This window comes from Lactuca sativa, chromosome 4 (genome assembly GCF_002870075.4).
Source record: "Lactuca sativa cultivar Salinas chromosome 4, Lsat_Salinas_v11, whole genome shotgun sequence".
Classification (NCBI taxonomy): Eukaryota; Viridiplantae; Streptophyta; class Magnoliopsida; order Asterales; family Asteraceae; genus Lactuca; species Lactuca sativa.
The window spans coordinates 138,954,287-138,956,469 of NC_056626.2; the positions used below are offsets into that span (position 1 = coordinate 138,954,287).

Here is a 2,183-nt window from a genome sequence, read left to right on the forward strand (position 1 = left end):
AAAATAGAATTGTTGACTGCATAGGAGAATTTTCTTTTTTTTGGTATTGGAATAGGAATATAAAATGTTCTTTTTTGGGTTTATTTGGTTGCAAAACCCTATGAATTCATTATAATTGGTTTTCTTAATGGTCTTGCTAATTTATTTTTCTCTTTTAAATATATTAATATATGATCCCCTGTTTTCAAAAAAAAAAAAAAAGTTAAGTTTTATAAAAAAGGCTAAAATGTTGGTTCTTTTGTATAGAGAACTCTTATAACAAATAGGTAATCACGAAGTGTGAAATTTTGAGGAAAAAAAAACAAGAAAACAAGAAAACAAGTAAACAAGGTTTTACAAGGGACCTATGTGAAATCTTCACAAACATTAGGTGCAAAATTGAAAATTCAAACTAAAGAAAAAGAAGGATCAGATGTTAGGAAGAAGGGTTTCGCCGTTAACTTCCTCAGTCACAGGAACGCCACTCAACGCATTTCTCATCGTCTTTGTTAAACGAAGATCGTGAAATGGCGTCACTAGCACGGTTGTCCAGAAAAGCCTTAACATCCTCACTCAGCTCCCACCGCCACCTGCTCAGCCGCGCTCTCGCCACCGAAGCGGCGGTGAAGGTAACCAAATCATCGCCGCCGCCGGCACAAAGCATAACCGAATGTCCAGATCGAGTGAAGTGGGACTATAGAGGGCAGAGACAGATCATCCCTTTAGGTCAATGGCTTCCGAAGATCGCTGTTGACGCTTATGTTGCCCCCAACGTTGTATTAGCCGGACAGGTCAACGTTCTTGACGGATCGTCCGTCTGGAACGGCGCTGTTCTCCGAGGAGACCTTAACAAGATCACTGTTGGGTTCTGCTCCAATGTTCAGGAAAAGTGTGTTGTTCATGCCGCTTGGTCATCTCCCACAGGTTTTTATCAGAATCTGATTTTGTTTTTGATCTAATTTTTAGGTTTTCCATGGATTCTTCACAGAATTTCGAAAAAATTGGTATTTTCTATAGATGCTTCCTGAAAACATGGTAAATTAGGAAACCTCTGCAAGGATCTATTGAATTTCGAACTGTGAACCTTATAGAAATTCTAATTAGAACCAAGTTAGCTTAGTGATTCAGGATGTAATAACTGTGAGAAATCCCTAATTTGCAAACCTTTATGTGAGAATATGATCGAAATCCCAATCCAACTAAATCTTATGATTCTTATAGTTTCTCGAACCTTTTAGAAGCACCAAAAACACATTCTTAGTTTGTGGTTTGATTGATTTATTACAGGTTTACCAGCAGAAACTATGATTGAAAGATTTGTAACAGTTGGGGCTTACTGCTTATTAAGGTCATGTACAATTGAGCCAGAGTGCATAATTGGACAGAATTCGATTCTTATGGAAGGATCTTTGGTTGAAACACAGTCTATACTTGAAGCTGGATCTGTACTCCCTCCAGGAAGAAGGATTCCAACAGGGGAATTATGGGCTGGAAATCCTGCAAAGTTTGTTAGGAAACTAACTCATGAAGAAACCCTAGAAATCCCTAAACTTGCAGTTGCCATTAATGATTTGAGCAAAGAGTATTTTAATGAGTTCTTGCCTTATTCGACTGTGTATTTGGAGGTGGAGAAGTTGGTCAAATCCCATGGGATTTCCATTTGAAAGGATAATAAAGTGTTTGTTTTTGGTTGAAAAGGGAGAAATAATAAACTCTTGAAGTTGAAGGGGACTCTTTTGAGTTTTTTACTTGTTTTTGTTTTTGTATGTTGTGGCTTTTGGTTAGACTTCACTTATTGCCTTTCATGAGAAATGGCATGAAATCAAGCATTCAGCTCTATAGTTGTACTTTTTTAACAATTGTCTTGATGCATTTTTAGAGTATTATCAAATACCAAACATTTGTTTGAAATTTTAAACAAGAAATGCCAAAAACTTTGAATAAAGAATATGGGAAGTGTCACTAAATAGGAAACCTGTTTGATATTACTTCCAATACAACACCATGTTTGGTTTTAAAATGATGTTAAAGCAAATGCACTAAATTTGAAGTTATTAATGTTTCATGTTTCATTTGTGACTCTTTAAGTTTGACTTTACACACATTTGGTTTATTTTAGTTGTTTCAAGTTTGAGTTTATATGTTTTGAGTTAATTCCAAAACCGAGTCCCTATTTAATATGTATAATATAGTTATGTTTATAC

The 2,183-nt window shown here is 35.6% G+C and overlaps 1 protein-coding gene across 1 annotated transcript; it reads left to right on the top strand.

The window, feature by feature from the left end:
* The first annotated feature begins 309 nt into the window (after positions 1–309).
* LOC111895344 (gamma carbonic anhydrase-like 2, mitochondrial) lies at positions 310–1,838 on the top strand. The gene is made up of 2 exons (XM_023891424.2): positions 310–903; positions 1,267–1,838. The coding sequence occupies exons 1-2, from the start codon at positions 507–509 to the stop codon at positions 1,641–1,643; spliced, it is 774 nt and encodes a 257-aa protein (XP_023747192.2). The 5' UTR covers positions 310–506; the 3' UTR covers positions 1,644–1,838.
* Positions 1,839–2,183: the final 345 nt, after the last annotated feature.